This window comes from Meriones unguiculatus, chromosome 7 (assembly GCF_030254825.1).
Source record: "Meriones unguiculatus strain TT.TT164.6M chromosome 7, Bangor_MerUng_6.1, whole genome shotgun sequence".
Classification (NCBI taxonomy): Eukaryota; Metazoa; Chordata; class Mammalia; order Rodentia; family Muridae; genus Meriones; species Meriones unguiculatus.
This window is the reverse complement of record NC_083355.1, coordinates 36,801,160-36,818,582: the sequence shown is the minus strand read 5'-3', so window position 1 is coordinate 36,818,582 and position 17,423 is coordinate 36,801,160. Positions and strand designations below refer to the sequence as shown.

General features: G+C 45.5%; 2 protein-coding genes and 2 non-coding genes across 5 annotated transcripts; 2 read left to right on the top strand and 2 right to left on the bottom strand.

Annotated features, from left to right (window-relative positions):
* The first annotated feature begins 530 nt into the window (after window positions 1-530).
* LOC132655405 (WAP four-disulfide core domain protein 18-like) lies at window positions 531-4,829 on the top strand. Its single transcript, XM_060388412.1, has 3 exons — window positions 531-665; window positions 3,364-3,512; window positions 4,630-4,829. The coding sequence occupies exons 1-3, from the start codon at window positions 584-586 to the stop codon at window positions 4,645-4,647; spliced, it is 249 nt and encodes an 82-aa protein (XP_060244395.1). The 5' UTR covers window positions 531-583; the 3' UTR covers window positions 4,648-4,829.
* A 4,375-nt stretch (window positions 4,830-9,204) lies between these two features.
* LOC132655470 (U6 spliceosomal RNA) lies at window positions 9,205-9,311 on the bottom strand. The gene has a single exon (XR_009593278.1). It is a non-coding gene; the product is annotated as a U6 spliceosomal RNA (small nuclear RNA).
* Window positions 9,312-11,277: 1,966 nt separating this feature from the next.
* On the top strand, window positions 11,278-13,553 carry LOC110551117 (WAP four-disulfide core domain protein 18-like). 2 transcript variants are annotated; one of them, XM_060388410.1, is made up of 4 exons: window positions 11,278-11,477; window positions 12,101-12,249; window positions 13,117-13,167; window positions 13,364-13,553. In XM_060388410.1, exons 1-4 carry the CDS (start codon window positions 11,396-11,398, stop codon window positions 13,379-13,381), a joined length of 300 nt encoding a protein of 99 aa, XP_060244393.1. In that variant the 5' UTR covers window positions 11,278-11,395; the 3' UTR covers window positions 13,382-13,553. The 2 variants fall into 2 exon arrangements, with proteins under 2 accessions (XP_060244393.1, XP_060244394.1); XM_060388411.1 differs by lacking the exon at window positions 13,117-13,167 and having other exon boundaries at window positions 11,286-11,477.
* A 2,839-nt stretch (window positions 13,554-16,392) lies between these two features.
* LOC132655473 (U6 spliceosomal RNA) lies at window positions 16,393-16,499 on the bottom strand. The gene has a single exon (XR_009593281.1). It is a non-coding gene; the product is annotated as a U6 spliceosomal RNA (small nuclear RNA).
* Between the last annotated feature and the right edge of the window lie 924 nt (window positions 16,500-17,423).

The following is a 17,423-nucleotide window of genomic DNA, read 5'->3' as shown; positions in this document are numbered from 1 at the left end:
GGCCCTAGCAGTTTGAAGTCTTTGACTGTCCATCTCTTCCAGGAGTGACTTCATTACCTACATCTCAAGGTGTAGATAATGAGGGGCCCAGATAAGGGGGGCCCAGACTCCACACCTGTTTAGGAATGTCCTCTGCAGAGCTCCAGAGGACACCACCATCTCTTCCAGAGGCAAGCTACCTCAACCGAATGTCCAGGAAGCCCTAGATGGGCCATGGCACTCCTCACTGGGCATCTCTGCTTCAGATCTCACTCTGAGATGTGCAGCTGCACAGAAATAAAAATTCCCTTAGCTCATCATTCATACAAAGGTCAAGCTGTGATTTAAGGAGGAACACAGTGCGAAACTGTGTTCTTGACTCTTTCCTGGATACCATTTGGATCTACCAACAAACAATTACAGAGAAATCAGTTGTGAAACAGAAAAAGGAGCCAGACATCGGCAGGCACTTTCTGGAAAGCTCTTTTTTATTTTTTATTTATTTTTTTTATAAAATTCCTAATTAATGCCTCCTCCTACACTCACGTGTCTAGCTTTCCTGAGGGTATAAATTCCTTTGTGAGTCCAGCCAGCCAGAGCCACCATGAAGACAGCCATAGTCTTGGTTCTGGTGACTTTGATGATCATGGGAATGAACATTGCCTGTGATCTAGCTTCTCCAAAACGTAAGTGTGCTGAGGGGAATCCAAGCTAAAAGCATAGAGGGTTCAAAGCCTACAAGGGCCTGGGGCTGAGTTACCACAGGGGAAAGCCATGTGCCCACTGCTTGGATCAAACTCACTTTCTTTGACCTATAAAGAGTGATCAGTCTGCATTCCTTATCTTTCCAAGACAGAGCAAGAGAGGTGGGGATGGGGTGGGCTCTGACAGCAGCTGTGGCAGAGACCAGGCAGCTCCGCTAGTCTCCAGATGTACCTTGCATGTGGGAATCGCAGGAGCACTTGTTCAGAGATGAACTTGGGGTGTGGTGGGATGAGAGAGGGCTGGCTGTCATTAGAGAATTTATGGCATCTTCTAAGGTGTAGGGAAAGGGCTGTGAGGGTGCAAGGTTCTTTCTACTGAGAGTGTATAGGCTATGGAGAGGGAGAAAAGTCCCCCAAAGGCCAGACTGAGCACTCAGGCTTAAGAGCAAGACTGGAGCTGGTAAAGCTGAGGGAAGAGCCCTGGGGTGCAAAGGGGGATATAGAGAAAGCTACTCTCCTGCAGGTTGCCAAGGGCCAGCCTTGGTACCCTTGGGGTAATCTTAGGAAGGAAGGACAGTGGTAACACTGCTCTATCTCTTGCGCTGCCAGGCTGATGCCAGGGTTAACAGCAGAAGCCTCCTCAGCTTAGATGATTGAAAGAAAAAGGAGGAGGGGACAAAGCTAAGGGTTCCATCTTTAGGGACTCAGAATGGCTGCAACTGAGGTTGAGGAGGAGATTTTAACCTCTCTGCCACCGCCCCCCCCCCTTTTTTTTTGTCAGCCAAGGTTGTGAAAAGCAGCTTCTTGCAAAACCCTCAGGGGATTACAGAGGTCAGGGAAGGGAGGGGGAAAGACCCTTTGAACTTAAGAAATGGCTAGGTACAAGCAGGCAGGTAGCCTAATGAGAGCTTCGCAGCCCCAAATCAACTCTGGACGTTTTATCTTTCCAGAGCTCACAAATTTCCTTGTGGATCTACAGGAGAAGGAGGGAAAATTTGAGTCTTGGGCTGAGGGATCTAGGTTCTCTTGTTTTTCTGCAACCAGGGCTGCTTTCTCTGGCTCATGCCTTCTGCTAGGGGACAGCAGGCTGACAGCAGGCCATGGAAACATTCTTGACTCTTTTACTTCAAAGAAAGGGCAACAGGCTGGTTCGGGGGCTCCAAACATAGAAATCCTCTGAGAGCCAGTGGGAAAGAGAAAGAAAAGAGAAAATTGTCATTCATTCACAGATATACACTCATTCAACAAATAAGACAAGAGGGCCCCCATCACACATGCACATTCAGGCGGACATACACAGGTACAGATACACATACATTAGACAATATATGCAGGCAATTAGACAGAATGGCACATATTTGCATATTTACATCTTTGGATGAAGCAAATTTCAGCAACTTCCACCAACTTTATTGCCTTGTCAATAGCTTGAATACCTTTAAGAATAAGTCCTCTAGGTCAGAAGAATTACCTCATAGTCTCAAAGCAAACAGATGGTTTAGGCAGTATTACAGATTACATGTTTCTACAGTAAAAACTGAACATTTTGGTGACACACACATGTAATCCCAGAACTTGGGGAGGCAGATGTAGGTGAATCTCAGTGAGTTTGAGGCCAACCTGGTCTACAAATAGAGTCCAGGATAGCCAAGGCTACACAGAGAAACCCTGCCTCAAAAACAAAACAAAACAAAACAAAACAAAAACTTGAAGATTTCTTATTTAGGTCTTCATCACATGTGTTTGAGTAAATTCAGAATGATAAAGGTGGATAAGAATTACAAGGAAACATTTGGTATATTCTGCCTCAAGATTTGTATTTAATTAGATATTCCTCAGCTGCCCATTACTTCTGGGCATGTTAAGAGTTTAAAGCACTCTTACTTATCTTTATGGTGCATACCAGGACTCATGGTGCCATTTCTGGACTTAAGCCAGGCTGAATTTTCAATCTTAAACCATAAGTCTGTCTCAGGCCTGTCCCGCTCTAGTGGGAATTCTAGTGGAGGTTCACAGAGGTTTTTATTGCAGCTTTCACCTCTCTATCAACCATCCAACGTCTCAACTTCCAAAATTTATTTGAATCAAATCAAGGATTCTATAAAATCATGAATTCAGTGAACAGCCTTATGTCTTCATTAAGATTTGAAGGGGAACTGCAAAAACCAGAGTGAGTAAAAGCCCAGGAAACAAGGAACAGTGAGGGCCTCTTTCACATCATGTCAGCTTTTTGAGAAGTACAGTAGTAACAACATACAAAGAAGGGATGCCAGCAGTAGGAAGCAATTCTGGGCCACAGTCTCCGAGAAGTTCAGATTTACCTGTACTGCAACCCTGCAAAACTACTAGGTTGCCTTCCAAAAGCCCACAAGTCTACTGAAGCCCCTTTTTCTTTTTGTATTTTTAACTTTATTTTCTGTGCATCAGTGTGAAGGTGTCAGATCCCTTGGAACTGGAGTTACAGACAGCTGTGAGCTGCCATGTGGGTGCTGGGAATTGAACCCAGGTCCTTTGGAAAAGCAGACAGTGCTCTTAACCACTGAGCCGTCTCTCCAGCCCTGAAGCCCCTTTTTCTTATGGGCACTGAAATCAGGTGATGAGGCTTTGAGACCTCTGGCACCATTTTCAACCTTGTCTTTCTGATTACTTCAGCCTCCATAAACACCATTGTATATTTCAGCAACACAAAAACCTGGAGCTTGTCCCGAGGTACAGGGAAACACTGCTGTCAAGTGTGCTGATCACTGCTCAGGAGATGACACGTGCCCCGAGGAAATGAAGTGTTGCAGCATTGGTTGTGGTCATATCTGCATGTCTCCTGACTTGGAAGTGAGTACAGTCCTTTGTGTCTTCCTTCCTTTTCTATTGTTGGGATAAGACACCATGACCAGGGCAACTTATAGAAGTGCATTCATTGGGGTCTTACAGTTTCCCAGAGTGACTCCATGAGCATCACAGCAGGGAGCATGGCAGCAGGCAGGTAGGCATGGCACTGCAGGAGTAAGTGAAAGATTGGATCTTCATAATCAATCATGGGACAGAGAGTCAGCTAAATGGGAAGAGTACTGGCCTTGGAAGCCTGCAAGCCACTCCTTAGAAATGGATGCCCACCAACCAAGCCCCCCTCCTAATCCTTTCCCACAAAGGTCCAACAACTGGGGACCAAATATTCAAATACATAAAGCAATGAGGGTTATTGTCACCCAGACCACAGCATCCTGGAAAGGTATGTCCAAGAGAGTGAGTAAGTTTCCAGGGGCCTCTGTTAGGACAGTCTCATGTTGCTTTCTCCACTGAGCAACACAAGAGTCTTGTTGTGTCCAAGAGAAAGGCGCTGGAAGGAAATGGCAGCAGGACACTGAGTGACACAATCTGGGGCCCTCTACTCTGCACAGCCAGTCCCACAGTGACTCAAGCCACCATGACTTAGATCCATATGGTCATACCTGGGGCCATCTGACTCTTCTCCCCAGCCAAAAAAGGTTTGCTTCTCTCAGGATAACACACATTCCTGGGAGGGGGAAGACAATGAAGCTAATGGGAACATTCATTTGCTGAATACTTACATGTCAGGCAGGCATGCACTGGAATACAGATTAAAAGGAAAGTTAAGTAGGCTGGAGAAACAGGCCTGTGGACCATACAACATGAACTCTCACCAGTTTTTGCTAAGTTCTAAAAGTGCTGATTGGCTTTTCCTAGGCAGAGGTGGGAAAGATGTCAGAGTGAAGAGCAACCAGCAGAATGCTTAAGGTAGGATCCTCAAAGCCCGCGGACAGGGTCAAGGTCACGTAGGGAAGAAGTGTGGGCCACAGCTGCAGTGCCTAGGGGGGAGACACTCCAGCAAGCACATGTCCCAACACCAATGAGCTGCCAAGCACAGACTGAGGGCTGAACAACTGAAGGTTCCAAAACACAGGAAGTCATTATCAAATTTGCATTGTAGACTGCCGACAGCCCTTGAAAGATGGATTCTCTAATTACATGCACGACTGATGGCCAGGCCCGGAAGATTTCTTCTGAATCCATGGAGCCCGGGCTTGGCTACTCCCTGCTCTAGAACTGCATCCTTGGAAGATGAAGAGCTATCACGTGGCCACCACTTCCTCACATGCTTGTGTCCAAAATAAACTCTCCTTAGCATTCTTTTGTCTGAGAGTTCTTCTTATTTGCCCATCCCATTGACTATTCTGATTAGCAGAGCCATCCCTGGAGCCATGAACACAGACAGAGCCCTCAGGATCCCAGCAGATGGGAGACAGGCTTCTCCTAAGTAATCCCTCTTTCCTGCCATGTGTGTATCTACAGACAAGACCGAGGACTTGAGAGTATTTTCTGGCGATTTCTGTGGCAATAAGCTTGGTGAAGCAAACAAAACCAACTGAGCATGTCCCACAGAGCAGGCCAGCTGGAGCTGCATTTATTTCCTGTTGATGGCAGAACAGGAGCCGGAAGGCCTTTGGAATTCTATATTCTAGGACAATACAACATCCTCCAGGACTGAACAATCAATACAGTAGTACAACAATGACCTTCCGGGAATGATTTCTTCTTAGCATGAGTCAAGAGTCTGGGGAGCTGGCTCAGTGCTTAATAGCACATATTGCTCTTCCAGAGGACCCGAGTTTAATTCCCAGCATCTATGTCAGGTGGCTCAGAACTTCTTATAACTCCAGGTCCAAGAAGGTCTGATACCTCTGAACTCCTCAGAATCCTGCATTTAGTACACATATACCCTGCTCCCAACACACATAGAAATAAATTAAAATAATTTCTAAAATCTTTAAAAATCATGGATTAGAGGCACCAGTTTTCCTCTACATTGGAAATCAGAACTTAACTGAAATGTCTTTACTACTTTGGGGCCATTCCTGTCCTTCCAGCTCAGCACTGGTGTCTAAGCAGTGCCTCTGCCCATCCTCTGGCCTTAGTTGGATGAGGGGCAAGTCATGTCAAGGTTTGATTGCTGGTTTTGTCAGCATTGTGGGAGTTTGTGGAAGATCACTGCAAAGGATCAGTGATGGACAGGAAAACCCTTCCTTTTTATCATTAATTAATTAATTTACAACCCAACAGGAACTTCCCCTCTTTCCTTCCCTCATCCCTCCTTCCCTCTCCCCTCTCCCCTTTTTTTCTTTTCAGAGAAGGGGAGATTTCACATATGTTTCAATTTGCCCTGGCATGTAAGGTAGAACCAGGACCATTTTCTTTTACTGGGGCTCGACAAGGCATTCCAGTTATGGAGAAGAGATTGGAGGTAAGGCAACAGAGTCAGAGGCAGCCCCTGCTCCTGCTGTATGGAGGTTTCACATGAGGACCTAGCTATACATCTATTAGCCATGTTTGTTGGGGGAGGAGTGGCTAGATCCTTCCAATGGCTGCTCTCTGGTTGGTGGTTCAGTCTCTGTGAGTCCCTATGGGTTTATCTTCATTGATTGTGTAGGTTTTCTTGTGTCCTTGACTTCTCTGGTTCTTTGAATCCTTCCTTCCCCTCTGCAAGAACATTCCCCACACTCCACCTCATGTTTGGCTGTAGGTCTCTGCATCTGTTTGCATTAGCTGCTGGGTGAAGCCACTCAGATGACAGTTATGCAAGCCTCCATTTGGCAACAATAGCAGAGTATTGTTAATAATGTCAGTGCTGGGCTCTCTCTCATGCCATGTGACTCAAATTGGACGATTAGTTCGTTGGCTGGATTGAAGGTTCTGTGTGTGGGTTGGCGTCCCAATCCCTCCACTGGCAGTTCTTCTGGGCTGCAGGAGGTAGCCGATTGAGGCTCCATGTCCCCTGATGCTAGGACTCACAGCTAGGCTCACCACCATATACTCCCAGGAGCCTCCCCTGTCCCAAAGACGTGCCCCCCACCAATTTCCAGTTTTCCCAGACCTTCACACACTTTCCCCCAGTCCTGATCCCCAGCCTCATTTTCCTCCCCACCTTCTCTGCCACCCAGTTCATCACGATCCATCTACTTCAGATGTCTATTTTATCTCTCCTTCTGAGTGAGATTCCAGCATCCTCCCTTAGGCCCTCCTTGTAATGTAGCTTCTTTGGGTCTGTGGATTATGGGATGGCCATCCTGTGCTTTATGGCTAATATCCACTTCTAAGGACATACACACCTTGCATGTCTTTCTGGGTCTGGGTTACCTCACTCAAGATGATATTTTCTTTTTTTTTCATTAAGTTTTTATTTTTTAATATTAGTTACAGCTTATTAACTTTGTAACCCAGCTGTAGCCCCCTCCCTCATTCCCTACCAATTTGATCCTCCCCCCTTATCTTCTCCTTGTCCCTTCCAAGTCCACTGATAGGGGAGGTCCTCCTCCCCTTCCATCTGACCCTAACTTATCCTAGGGTCAGTATCTTCAGTTCCAGTATCTTCAGGACTGGCTGCAAAGTCTTCCACTGTGGCCTAGCAAGGCTGCTCCTCCCTCGGGGGAGCAGGCAGGTCCAAGATCAAGCCATGGCGTTCATGTAAGAAATTGTTCCTGTTCCCCTTATTAGGAAACACACTTGGATACTGAGCTACCCTGGGCTACATCCGAGCAAGAGTTCTAGGTTATATCCATACATAGTCCTTGGTTGGAAACACAGTCTTAAAAAGACCCCTGTGCCAGATACATTTGGTCCTTGTGGAGCTCCTGTCCTCTCCAGGTCATTCTAACTCCCCCTTTTTTCATATGATTCCCTGCACTCTGCCGAAAGTTTGGTTATGAGTCTCAGTATCTGTTTTGATACACTGCTAGGTAGATGCCACGGACCGGCCCAGTCAGGCTCCCGTCGTCCAAGGGAGAACAAGGCTTTGGACAGGAAGACACGGTTTCGGCGAAGAATTGACAGACAGAGACACCTTGATGGTTTTGACTCTGCTGCAACTTTACTGAAATCAAGCTAGTATTTTTATACAAAAGGCACCTTAAAATTGGCATACTTCCCAGAACATTTAGACTTTTTACCAAGAATACAAAGTTTACATTTTAACTCAAAATGCAGTCAAACCTAAAGCAGTACCCACAAGTAATCTTGGCCTAAAAACTTTTTGATCAGAGCAAACAAAGGAAAAGAAACCTCAAATATAATTTCATTATTGCTAACCAGTGAAGAGGAAAGTCAGGAGCTAAGTCAGATGCCTGCCAAAGCCATTGTCACAGTAAATTCTACCGGAGTGGACGCAGGACTAGCCACAGGATTATCAACATGGATTGCTGCAGCCATGAATCACCTGAAGGAATGGGCGGGCATGGGAGTGTTAGCAGGCCTTCTGGTGTTGGTCTCCTTGGTTTGCCTGTGGTATATATGCAAGATTAGAGTCTCACAACAGTGTGATGCAGCCATGATCATTCAGGCCTTTACAGCCATTGAAGCAGGACATTCTCCCCAAGCATGGTTGGATACCATAAAAAGCTAAAATGATACGCTCAGGATGCGAGGCTAAGCACTGCACTCAGGGTCAGCCGCTTTGGACCCAGAGAAGAGCATGTCTGATTGCATGCGGGTTGATGCCCCAGGTCCCGCCTCTGAGAAAAAGGTATCGGACGGTCTGATGCTCTTTGGGTGGATGACACCTAAATGAACATCTGTACAAAGTCCCAATTTATTTCTAATATCAGAGATCAGACCTCTACTCTTGCCTGATGCGTCTAAAACAAAAAGGGGGAACTGTAGAGAGCTGCGGAATGCTATGCCTTAAAGATGGAGCTGGTTTCCGCCTTCCACCTTCCCGATGGTGAGTGCTCTCTGTCACGAACAACTCCACATTTGGCTAAGGCCGAGGATCTGGCTTGCTTCCATGTATGTGGACCTATCTGCATTGCCCCCGTGGCACGCCTGGGTTGGCTACCCAGAGGCTATTTAAGCTGTGGGCTGGCTTTCCCCGGGGTCCGAGGATTGTTCAATGTTCCTGAATAAACTGCATTGAAAAAAAAAAAAAAGAAATATTAAATTTCATTGCAATTAAAAAAAAAAAAAAAAGAAGGAGCCTATTATTTTTTCACTATTCTTAATTCCTATTAATACTAAACCTAATTCATTACCTTTCTTAAACTTATTATTTTTATTAAAGCTTTTAACAATCTACTAATATTAAATTTCTTTATAAAATTAGATGTGCTGTTTCAGGAGTCACAGAGAAAGATTAAAGAATTCATTATTCCAGCCCCAGAGGCACAACTGAAAAAGCATAGAAATCTCAGAACACGTCTCTTATCCAGGTGGAATGAGTTTGCCAGGGACCTTCCAGGGGGCGAATTTCCGGAGAAAGCTTATCCCCCACCCTGTAGCTTATGCTACTATGGCGACACTGGCATGGGTGTTGGCAGGTAGAGTCTTTCAGAGGCCCTAAAATGTAGGCTCCTGTCCTGTTACTTGTTTTCTCCTACATCCAATGTCCATCCCATTTGTCTTTCTAAGTGAGGATTGATCATCTTACCCCAGGTCCTCTTTCTTGTTTATCTTCTTTAGGTGTACAGATTTCAGTATGTTTACCCTATCTTATAGGTCTAGTACCCATTTATTTAAAAAAAAAATGGACCACTTCACGAATTTGGGTGGCATCCTTGTGCAGGGGCCATGCTAATCTTCTCTGTATAGTTCCAATTTTAGTATATGTGCTGCCGAACTGAGCACAAAGGATGATATTTTCAAGTTCCCTCTATTTGCCTGAAAATTGCATGATATCTTTGTTTTTGATAGCCAAGTAATATTCCATTGTATGAATCGAACAGAGTTTCTGATCCATTCTGTGGCTGAGGTATATCTAGGCTGTTTCAGTTTCTGGCTATTACGAATAAAGCTGCTATGAACACAGTTGGGGAAGCATCCTTGTTGTGTGGTGCAGCATCTTTTGGGTATACGCCCCAGAGTGGTAGAGCAGGGTCTGAAGGTAGAACATTCCCAATTTTCTGAGAAAACACCAGATTGATTTCCACAGTGGTTGGACAAATGTGCACTCCCACCAGCAATGGAGGAGTGTTCCCCTTCTCCACATCCTCACCAACATGTGCTGTCTCTTCAGTTTTTGATCTTAGCCATTCTGAAAGGTTTAAGAGGGAATTCCAGAGTTATTTTGATTTTCATTTCCCTGATTACTAATGACACTGAACATTTTTAAGTGCTTCTCAACCACAAGAGATCCCTCAGTTGAGAATTTTGTTTAGCTCTGTACCCCATTTTTAATTGGGTCATTTGGTTTGCTGGTGTTTAATTTCCTCAGTTCTTTATTGGAGTAGGAGGGGCTCTCATTGACTCTGTTGCCTACCTTTGTATCCCATTCCCATAGCTGGCCTGCCTTGCCTGGTCTCAGTGGGAGAACAGGCATTTGGTCCTGTTATGATTTGATGTGCTGGGGTAGGTTGGTACCCATGGGGCCCTCCCCTCTTCTAGAGAGAATGGGTTGGGAACATTGGGAAGGAAGATATGAGAGTGTGGCTGAGAGGAGAGAAGGGAGGGGTCTGCAATCAGGCTCTAAAGTGATTACAGAAATGAACTAATGGAAAAAAAAAAAAAAACTCCCTGCTATCTTAAGCCAAGTAGTGGTGGTGCATGCCTTTAGTCCCAGCACTGGGCAGGCATAGGCAGGTGGATCTCAGAGATTGAGGCCAGCCTGGTTTACAGAGCAAGTTCCAGGACAGCCAGGGCTACACAGAGTAACCCTGTCAAAAAACAAAAACAAACAAACAAACAAAACAACAACACTGGTATATAGTTGAAATTTATGGTTATTCCATACATTGTGACATTGTAAACAAATACAAATGAATTTGCTTCTCTTTCTGTCAGACCATACACACAACAGAGGGGGAAAGTTACAGGCACCCAGCAATGTCTCCTCAGTCTGAAGAAAGGACTGGAAACACATGGGGCAAAGCATGTGACCAAACAAACCTCAACTCCTGAGAAGTGACCCTACAAAGAGAAGAAACTGCACAGCCATCCGCACAATGTCTGGGGCATTCTCACAGCTCATGAGCTCTGCAGCAACAGCTCTTTCTCTCAGTTTGTTGTTGGGCTACAAAAGAGACAGTCCTCCACTCAGGGACTAGGGACACTGCAATGTCTAATGTGGCTCCCATTCCTTAAGTACTCACATTTGTAGCCTCCTTTCTAAAGACCTATCTTACAGGAAAGCATTGGTCAATGACACCAGCCAACATAATGGAGCTTGCCTCTTTATGTTCAGCAGGCCCTAGAAGTTTGAAGTCTTTGACTGTCCACATCTTCCAGGAGTAACTTCCTTACCTACATCTCCAGGTAAGAGGGGCCCAGACTCCATACTTGTTTAGGAATCTCCTCTGCAGAGCTCCAGAGGACAGCTCCATCTCTTTCAGAGGCATGCTACATCAACCGAATGTCCAGGAAGCCCAGATGGGCGTTGGCACTCCTCACTTGACTTCTCTGCTTCAGTTCTAACTCTGAGGTGTGGAGCTGCACAGAAATAAGCATTTCCTTGTTCATCATCCATACAAAGGTCAAGCTGTGAAGTAGGAGGAAGTCTGAAGCTGTGTTCTTGATATTTTCCTGGATATTATTTGTACCTACCAAGGAACAATACTCTAACTATAATTAGAGAGAAGCCTGTTATGAAACAAAGAGCCAAGTTCTTTGCAGGCACTTTCTGAAAAGCTCCTCTTTCTGTATTTCCTGATTGGCTGCCTCTTCCCACACCCAGACTTCTACCTTCACTCTGTGAGTTCAGCCCAGACAGAGTCGACATGAAGACAGCCACAGTCTTGGTTCTGGTGACTTTGATCACCGTGGGTATGAACATTGCCTGCGCTCTGTCTTCTTCCAAAAGTAAGTGTGTTAAAGGGATCCAAACTGTAAGCATAGAGAGTGCAAAGCCCAGTAGGGCCTGGGGCTGAGTTACCACAGGGGAAACCCTACTGTCCTCTGTTTGGCTCAAACTCAACAATTTGTTTTTGGCCTATAAATATGATCAATTTGTATTTCTTGTCTTAAGACAGAGAGCAGACAGACAGACAGAGTTGCATTAGACGGCAGTTGGGGTAGAGACCAGACAGTTCCCCTAGTCTGGAGCTGTGACTTACATGTGGGACTCACAGGAGTGCTTGCTCAGAGATGAACTTGGGGTGTGCTGGGATGAAAGAGGTGTGGCTGTCATTAGAGATTTTTTTTGTATCTTCTAAAGCCTTGAGTAGGGGCTGTGAGGGTAGAAGTTTCTTTCTGCTGAGACTGAGTAGGCTGTGGAGAAAGAGGAAACTCTCCCAAGGGTCTGAGTTAACACTCAGGTTTAAGAGCAAGACTGGAGCTGGTAATTCTGAAAAGAGAGCTCTGAGGTGCAGAGCAGAATATACAATGAGCTAGTGCCCTGCAGGTGATGAGGTTTTGAGACTTCTAGCATCATTTTTCAAGCTTGTCTTTCTGACTGCTTCCATAAACACCATTGTATATTTCAGCAACACAAAAACCTGGAGCTTGTCCCGAGCTGCCCCCCAACATTTTTGGAATTTGTGTTGAAAGGTGCTCAGGAGATGACTCATGCCCCGAAGAAATGAAGTGCTGCAGCAATGGGTGTGGTCATGTCTGCAAATCTCCTGTCTTTAAGGTGAGGACAGTCCTGTGTCTTCCTTCCTGTCTTATCGCTGGGATAAGACACCATGACCAAGGCAACTTAAAGAAGCACATCCATTGGGGTCTTACAGTTTCCCAGAGTGACTCCATGAGCATCACAGCAGGGAGCATGGCAGCAGGCAGGTAGGCATGGCACTGCAGGAGTAGCTGAAAGATTGGATCTTCAGAATCAATCATGGGACAGAGAGTCAGCTAAATGGGAAGAGTACTGGCCTTGGAATGCTGCAAGCCACTCCTTAGAAATGGACGCCCACCAACAAAGCCACCCTTCTAATCCTTTCCCACAAAGATCCAACAACTGGGGACCAAATATTCAAATACATAAACCAATGAGGGTCATTGTCACCCAGACCACAGCATCCTGGACAGGTATGTCCAAGAGAGTGAGTGAGTTTCCAGGGGCCTCTGTTAGGACAGTCTCATGTTGCTTTCTCCACTGAGCAACAAAAGAGTCTAGTTGTGTCCAAGAGAAAGGCTCTGGAAGGAAATGGCAGCAGGACACTGAGTGACACAATCTGGGGCCCTCTACTCTGCACAGCCAGTCCCACATGACTGAAGTGACTCAAGCCACCATGACTTACCGGGGGCCATCTCATTCTTCTTCTCCCCAGCCAAAAAGGTTTGCATCTCTCAGGAAAACATAGGTTCCTGGGAGGGGGAAGACAATGAAGCTAATGGGAACATTCATTTGCTGAATACCTTAAATGTCAGGCAGGCATGCCCTGCAATGCAGATTAAAAGGTAAATTAAGTAGGCTGTAGAAACAGGCCTGTGGACCATGTAACATGAGCTCTCTGCCAGTTTTTGCTAGGTTCTAAAAGTGCTGATTGGCTTTTCCTAGGCAGAGGTGGGAAAGATGTCTGAGTGGAGAACAACCAGCAGAATGCTTAAGGTAGGATCCACAAAGCCTGTGGACAGGGAAGGCAAGGTCAGGTGTGGGAGAAGTGTGGGCCACAGCTGCAGTGCCTAGGGGGGAGACACTCCAGCAAGCACATGTCCCAACACCAATGAGCTGCCAAGCACAGACTGAGGGCTGAACAACTGAAGGTTCCAAAACACAGGAAGTCATTATCAAATTTGCATTGTAGACTGCCGACAGCCCTTGAAAGATGGATTCTCTAATTACACGCACGACTGATGGCCAGGCCCGGAAGATTTCTTCTGAATCCATGGAGGGTGATCTTGGCTACTCCCTGCTCTAGAACTGCATCCTTGGAAGATGAAGAGCTATCACGTGGCCACCACTTCCTCACATGCTTGTGTCTAAAATAAACTCTCCTTAGCATTCTTTTGTCTGAGAGTTCTCCTTATTTGCCCATCCCATTGCCTATTCTGATTAGCAGAGCCATCCCTGGAGCCTCCAGAGAGTTCCATGAACACAGACAGAGCCCTCAGGATCCCAGCAGATGGGAGACAGGCTCCTCCTAAGTAATCCCTCTTTCCTGCCATGTGTGTATCTACAGAAAAGACCGAGGACTTGAGAGTATTTTCTGGGGATTTCTGTGACAATAAGCTTGGTGAAGCACCAAAACCAACTGAGCATGTCCTACACAGCAGGCCTGCTGAAGCTGCATTTATTTCCTGGTGATTACACAGTAGGAGTTGGAAGGGCTCTGGAATTCTATATTCTAGGACAATAGAATATCCTCCACGTTTGGACAATCAATAGAGGAGTGCAACAATGACCTTCCGGGAATGATTTCTTCTTAGCATGAATTAAGAGTCTGGGGAGCTGGCTCAGTGCTTAATAGCACATATTACTCTTCCAGAGGACATGAGTTTAATTCCCAGCATCTATGTCAGGTGGCTCAGAACTTCTTATAACTCCAGGTCCAAGAAGGTCTGATACCTCTGAACTCCTCAGAATCCTGCATTAATATATACCCTGATCCCAACACACATAGAAATAAATTAAAATAATTTCTAAAATCTTTATAAATCATGGATTAGAGGCACCAGTTTTCCTCTACATTGGAAGTCAGAACTTAACTGAAATGCCTCTACGATTTTGGGACCATTTCTGTCTTTCCAGCTCAGCACTGGTTTCTAGGATATGCCTCTGGCCTTAGCTGGATGAGGGGCAAGTCATGTCCAGTTTTGATTGCCGGTTTTTTCAGTATTGTTGGGGTTTATGGAGGATCACTGGGAAGGGTCAGTGATGGACAGGGAAACCCTTCCCTTTCAAATTAATTAATTAATTTACAACCCAACAGGAATTTCCCCTCCTTCCTTCCCTCATGGTTCCTTCTTCATCCTCCTTCCCTCTCCCCTCTCCCATTTCTTTCTTTTTTTTTTTTTTTTTTTTTTTTCAGAGAAGGGGAGATTTCACATGGGTATCAAGTTTTCCTGGCATGTAATGTAGAACCCGGAACATTTTCTTCTACTGAGGCTAGACAAGGCATGCCAGTCATGGTGAAGAGATTGGATGGCAGGCAACAGAGTCAGAGTCAGCACCTGTTCCTTCTGTTTGGAGGTTTCATGTGAGGACCTAGCTGTACATCTGTTAGACATGTTTGTTGGGTGAGAGTGGCTAGATCCTTCCAATGGCTGTACTCAGGTTGGTGGTTCAGTCTCTGTGAGCCCCTATAGGTTTAGCTTCATTGATTGTGTAGGTTTTCTTGTGTCCTTGACTTCTCTGGTTCTTTGAATCCTTCTTTCCCCTCTGCAAGAACATTCCCCACACTCCACCTCATGTTTGGCTGTAGGTCTCTGCATCTGTTTGCATTAGCTGCTGGGTGAAGCCACTCAGATGACAGTTATGCAAGCCTCCTGTTGGTAAGAATAAAAGAGTATTGTTAATAATGTCAGTGTTGGTCTCTCTCTCATGCCATGTGACTCAAATAGTTGGTTGGCTGGATTGAAGGTTCTGTGTGTGGGTTGGCGTCCCAATCTCTCCACTGGCAGTTCTTCTGGGCTGCAGGAGGTAGCCAATTGAGGCTCCATGTCCCCTGATGCTAGGACTCACAGCTAGGCTCACCACCATATACTCCCAGGAGCCTCCCTTGTCCCAGAGACATGCCCCCCAATTTTCATTTTCTTTCCCAGACCTTCACACACTCTCCCCCATTCCTGATACCCAGCCTCATTTTCCTCCCCACCTTCTCTGTCACCCAGTTCATCACCATCCATCTACTTCAGATGTCTATTTTATCTCTCCTTCTGAGTGAGATTCCAGGATGCTCCCTTAGGCCATCCTTGCACCTTAGATTCTTTAGGTCTGTGGATTCTGGGATGTCCATCCTGTGCTTTATGCCTAATATTCACTTATAAAGACATATATACCTTGCTTGTCTTTCTGGGTCTGGCTTACCTCACTCAAGATTATATTTTCTTTTTTTTTTTTCATTAAATTTTTATTTTTTGATATTAGTTACAGTTTATTAACTTTGTATCCGGCTGTATCCCTTCCCTAATTCCCTCTAAATTCCACCCTCCTACCTTCCCTCAACTCCTCCCTGCCCCTTTCCAAGTCCACTGATAGGGGAGGTCTTCCTCCCCTTCCATCTCACCCTAGCTTATCCTAGGGTCAGTCAGTATCTTCAGGTCCAGTATCTTCAGGACTGGCTGCAAAGTCCTCCTCTGTGGCCTAGCAAGGCTGCTCCTCCCTCGGGGTAGCGGGCAGGTCCAAGATCAAGCCAGGGCGTTCATGTCAGAAATTGTCACTGTTCCCCTTACTAGGAAACACACTTGTATACTGAGCTACCCTGGGCTACATCAGAGCAGGGATTCTAGATTATAGCCATACATGGTCCTGGTAGAGTATCAGTCTCAGAAAAGACCCCTGTGCCCAGATACATTTGGTCCTTGTGGAGCTCCTGTCCTCTCTATGTCATTCTAACTCCCCCTTCTTTCATATGTTTTCTAGCACTCTGCTGAAGGTTTGGTTATGAGTCTCAGTATCTGCTTTGATACACTTCTAGGTAGAGTCTTTCAGATGCCTTCTGTGATGGACTCCTGACCTGTTACTTGTATTCTCCTACATCCAATGCCCATCCCATTTGTCTTTCTAAGTGAGAAATGATCATCTTACCCCAGGTCCTCTTTCTTGTTTACCTTCTCCAGGTGTACAGGTTTCAGTATGTTTATTTTATCTTATAGGTCTAGTACCTAATTATCAAAAAATATGAACTGCTTCACAAATTTGGGTGTCATCCTTGTGCAGGGGCCATGCTAATCTTCTCTGTATAGTTCCACTTTTAGTATATGTGCTGCCAAAATGAGCTCTCAAGATGATATTTTTAAGTTTCCTCTATTTGCCTGAAAATTGTATGATATCTTTATTTTTGACAGCCGAGTAGTATTCCATTATGTGAATCGAACAGAGTTTCCTGTCCATTCTGTGGCTGAGGTATATCTAGGCTGTTTCAGTTTCTGGCTATTACGAATAAAGCTGCTATGAACACAGTTGGGGAAGCATCCTTGTTGTGTGGTGCAGCATCTTTTGGGTATACGCCCCAGAGTGGTAGAGCAGGGTCTGAAGGTAGAACATTCCCAATTTTCTGAGAAAACACCAGATTGATTTCCACAGTGGTTGGACAAATGTGCACTCCCACCAGCAATGGAGGAGTGTTCCCCTTCTCCACATCCTCACCAACATGTGCTGTCACTTCAGTTTTTGATCTTAGCCATTCTGAAAGGTTTAAGAGGGAATTCCAGAGTTATTTTGATTTTCATTTCCCTGATTACTAATGACACTGAACATTTTTAAGTGCTTCTCAACCACAAGAGATCCCTCAGTTGAGAATTCTGTTTAGCTCTGTACCCCATTTTTAATTGGGTCATTTGGTTTGCTGGTGTTTAATTTCCTCAGTTCTTTATTGGAGTAGGAGGGGCTCTCATTGACTCTGTTGCCTACCTTTGTATCCCATTCCCATAGCTGGCCTGCCTTGCCTGGTCTCAGTGGGAGAACAGGCATTTGGTCCTGTTATGATTTGATGTGCTGGGGTAGGTTAGTACCCATGGGGCCCTCCCCTCTTCTAGAGAGAATGGGTTGGGAACATTGGGAAGGAAGATATGAGAGTGTGGCTGAGAGGAGAGAAGGGAGGGGTCTGCAATCAGGCTCTAAAGTGATTACAGAAATGAACTAATGGAAAAAAAAAAAACTCCCTGCTATCTTAAGCCAAGTAGTGGTGGTGCATGCCTTTAGTC